This window comes from Echinococcus granulosus (assembly GCF_000524195.1).
Source record: "Echinococcus granulosus chromosome Unknown EG_S00014, whole genome shotgun sequence".
NCBI lineage: Eukaryota > Metazoa > Platyhelminthes > Cestoda > Cyclophyllidea > Taeniidae > Echinococcus > Echinococcus granulosus.
In genome coordinates this window covers 242,492-246,634 of record NW_020170394.1, presented here as the reverse complement: position 1 = coordinate 246,634, position 4,143 = coordinate 242,492, and the positions used below count along the sequence as shown (strand labels likewise).

The following is a 4,143-nucleotide window of genomic DNA, read 5'->3' as shown; positions in this document are numbered from 1 at the left end:
GACACGGATATTATCAGAAGATGCCAAAGTGAATTAGTTTGGAACATAAACAACAACGTACGCTCAGACCAGCCTCATATTTTTGGACATCTAATGTGAAGGTGAAAAATAAATGCAGGGTCATACTTACGAGTATTCCAGGCCAGACGGATTGCAGCGTATCGACCCAGGTATTAACCACTTCTCCTGTAAACATGTCGGTATTCCAATAGACCGGAGGATGGCCTTCAGGACACGCACAGTGATGCACAGAAGAAGCTCCACACAACCTACGGCGCAAATTTCTTAGAGATTCTTCAAACATTTGGATCAGTTCGGAGTCATCAAAAAGAATCCCACTCTAAGGAATAAAATCGTAGTTTATTCAGTGGTAGGACATTATATAGACGTGAGGGAACTGCAGATCACGCGTGCTGATCATATTGACGGCTTAACATACTTAAACTAATAATCTAGTGGTGATAATACCTCCATACAATCCGAAGAGACAAATGATAACCTAGTCAGGATATAAGGAAGCACAAAGTAGAAGCAGTGAGAATGGAGTGTACGGATGGTTACTCTGGAATAATTGGGCAATTTAATTTTAAATAAGCAGGGACTATGACAAGATGAAAAGAAATCTATTAGGCATACACATTTCGGCTAAAGAAAAAATTGCGAGAGCCGCTACTAACCTTTAGAAGATATTCATAGAAAGAGTCTTGACCAGCACCTACGCCTGACATTGAATTTATCCACTCACCCGTGTATATGTTGATATCGGTGCCTAAAAGTTGGTAAGCATCCTGCATTAGGCTAGAAAAGTGCACATTCAGAGGCACTGCTGACTACGCATATGAAAAATATTTAAAAAGTAGCTTTTGCCATTCACGACCGAAGTAACGCTATGAAACAGAACGGCAGGTTCTTATACAAAGGTGATAGAAATTTTGGAGATAAAACCAAAATTATTATTTCGTAGATAGAATATGTACGTGCAAATTAGCTGATTGCCTTCGTCTACTGAATATGTGAGCATAAAAAGGAGTGATTTTGCGTAAGCAAAGGCATCAAAACATCCGATCACTTGAATACTAACTCACCACATAGAAAGGTTTTGAGAATAAAGACCACAAACGGGTTTTTTGATTTATTATAGGTGGTAAGGGCAGTATTGTCAGAAAACAGATCTCCAAAAAAGTTCGGAAAAAAAGATTAGGAAGCACTCCAACTTTGGGTGTGTTTAAGGTAAAAAAATCAGATGGTGTGGTCAGACAGACATTCGTTGAACTACTTAACGTTTTCACACTACAGATTAATAAGTAATATGGTGTCAATTTGAATTGGAGGAGAAACTAGAGGAAGACTAACCAGTAAATTCAATCCAGCGGATTTATTTACAAAAAAAAAACATTTTTCCCTGTGAAGCATCAGACGCACCGAGGAGACCCGTATCGGGTGAGCGATAGTTCCACAGTCTAAGGACGACGTTGCGCGCCAGAGTGGCATACTGTGGGTCCTGCAAAAGCAAACTAAGGGTCCCCATTTCTAAAAGGAGAGTGCCGGCACCAGCTAGGCAGGAATCCTCCCTGCCCAGCGTCTCAACTGATCGCCAGCCCAGATGTATCCTAGGAAAAGGAATACCGGTAGGCGTTCCCTTTTGAAGAAAACATAAATTAAAGAAGCTGTAAATAGGGCCTTTAACAATATTGAATGACGGATTTACCGGCACGGAGATAAAAATCTACTAGCTCTTATTAAAATGACTCAAAACTACCAGAATATGTGGCATATAAAACCAGTAATAACTAAGGTCAAGCAGTTAATCCATGAAAATAGCCACATATTAAAATGTATCAATAAACATAATTAACTTTAATTAAAATACCAATGATCAACTTACTTTAAACGCCATTAAAAGCCTGTCACACAGATTTCGAGCAAGTTTAAGTAATTCATTGTTGTAATTATCTGGCCGCAGATCTCTGAATCTCTTGTGCGGATCAGTAATTAATAGATGGGCAGATAACAGTCCTCCTAATATCCTTCATGATAGAGGAGTCACATTGAATGATCACAAACCTTATATTCGCTTCAAATATTTGTACCACAGATTGCTTATTGAAAGACAATGTAGCCGCAACTAACTTAACAGTCCGTTTGAATTCTGTCGTGTTACCGAACACCTAGATGAAATAAGTTAGGGAGTCTAAAAAAACTAACAGCAAGAGAATCGAGAGAATCTACTAGTGTGAGCTGATAATCACCCAGCGCGTCATTGATGTTGATGTTGTTTCGATCAGTGAGGTCGGGTCCTCTACCACGGCAGTGAATTGGATCAAGCTCATCTTCGGGATACGCATATTTCATATAATTGCTATACCCAAAATCGAACATTTCCCGAATTTTCAGAAGCATTTTCTCAGATTCGGTGGAGGGACTGACAGAAATTGCCGGCTGTATACTTCTGACCAGTTGTAAAAACATCAAAAGGAATGGGGGCAGCATGGTGAAGAAAGTCTCTAAATGAAGGATGTGAAAATACAAAAATGTAGTGAGATAAAAGAAAAGTACCTAGTTCCATGAATTCCAAAATGTTCTCCGAAATCGACCAACAGAATACATCAATACCACAAGTGGTAAAGGTACATACATTCACATGCACTCGTCGCAAAAACAATTACAATGCATTGGTGAATGCTTAACCAGGTTATCAGCAAATAATTTATGTAAATCAGTTGTATCGAAGGGGTATTCTAACGTCAAGGCTGAATATTATTGGAGATGAAAAATGGATTATATGGAAAGCAAAAATGGATCACCCTCGTGCATCAACGCGAACCAAACAGTGGTCAATTTCCGATCCCAAGTTTGAATAGGGAGGAGTAGCATTTTAGGGCAAAGCGAGACAACTTTACCGTTGAGTTTAAAGAGCATACCACAAAGGACGGCATAATTGGTATATTATAATTACCAAGAGCTAGAGGTTGGAATATCTCTAAATCATGCATGTGAGTGTTTCCAAGATAACGGACATTATCTCCAGCAGAAACTTTGGAATTTACTAACGTAACAAAATAAGAAGAATAACTCAAATCGATGTCCCCACTACAAAGTGACTAACTAGGTTGTTCGACCTTCGTTCAATAGTTATAATTAATCACCCCACCATTGTGAAAATCAAGACGGGCACAATGCATTAAATGAGATTTAGAGTAAACGATAACAGCGTTGCTACAAGCATTCAACTCTTCTGAGAAGGCAGTTAGTAAGGCAGCCTAGAACATTTTGGATCCTTACAGTCTTAAATGCTGGAAATTTCAACTCTATTCAAAACAGTACTAATATATCACCATATTTACAAAAAGGATCAAGGCGGCCTTAGTTTCCTTAATATCTGACTGTTAGAAGTTGCAGTAAATATGTGCAGGGCAGAGACTTGGAGCAATTAAGCGTGAAAAAATGCTTAAATCTATAATAAAATATGAAAGAAATTGCAACCACATACTAAAACATGGAAAACTCAGGAGACACACGAAAGCATAGTACCGCCAATAAAACGTGTTAATCGGCACCCATCGCTTTCAAGCACAAAATTATAACAAATCGAATGTACACATCAAAATTATGCAAAATACAGACCAGCTAGACTTCTTCAGATAATCGCTTAACTGTGCACCTTACCGCTGGAATTTTAACTGGGTATTTTCTTTTGAGGTATCGTCGCGATGTAGTGTATTCTTATAAGTCAAGCGTTAGATTAACGAACCATTACTGGTACACGCCTTTCTTATTTTAGATTTAGGTTTTCGCAAGACAGTCCTTCATGACTAATACCTAGATTCCTTAAAAATTGGGCATTAATTTGGTGCTTTCAATGCCACTTGTTTGTTCGTTTCTTTGTATTGAGACGAATCGAGTTGACTGCCTGCCTTATTTTCAGTGTGTTTCATATTGGCAAGATTTTTACCTCCGTTGCCAACTTCTTATTCGAAAAGGGCCGCCAAACTCTTCCCCCCATCTCCCTAAATATTGGCCACTTTTCTCTTTTACCCTAATCGCTTATCCACCGTAATATATTTAATAGACCTTAGTGTGGAGCGAGGCTCCTCGGTCTCCGCTTCCCGATTCCTAGCGTTCCTAGACATGCCCAGTTGGTTT

At 38.9% G+C, this 4,143-nt stretch overlaps 1 protein-coding gene across 1 annotated transcript; it reads right to left on the bottom strand. All coding sequences in view use genetic code 11, as the record gives it.

Annotated features, from left to right (window-relative positions):
* Positions 1–63: 63 nt before the first annotated feature.
* Positions 64–2,874, bottom strand: EGR_02903 (ER degradation-enhancing alpha-mannosidase-like protein; the record flags this gene model as incomplete). The annotated part of the gene is made up of 6 exons (XM_024492152.1): positions 64–90; positions 131–340; positions 678–769; positions 1,423–1,639; positions 2,206–2,504; positions 2,805–2,874. 6 exons carry the CDS (start codon positions 2,872–2,874, stop codon positions 64–66), a joined length of 915 nt encoding a protein of 304 aa, XP_024353347.1.
* Between the last annotated feature and the right edge of the window lie 1,269 nt (positions 2,875–4,143).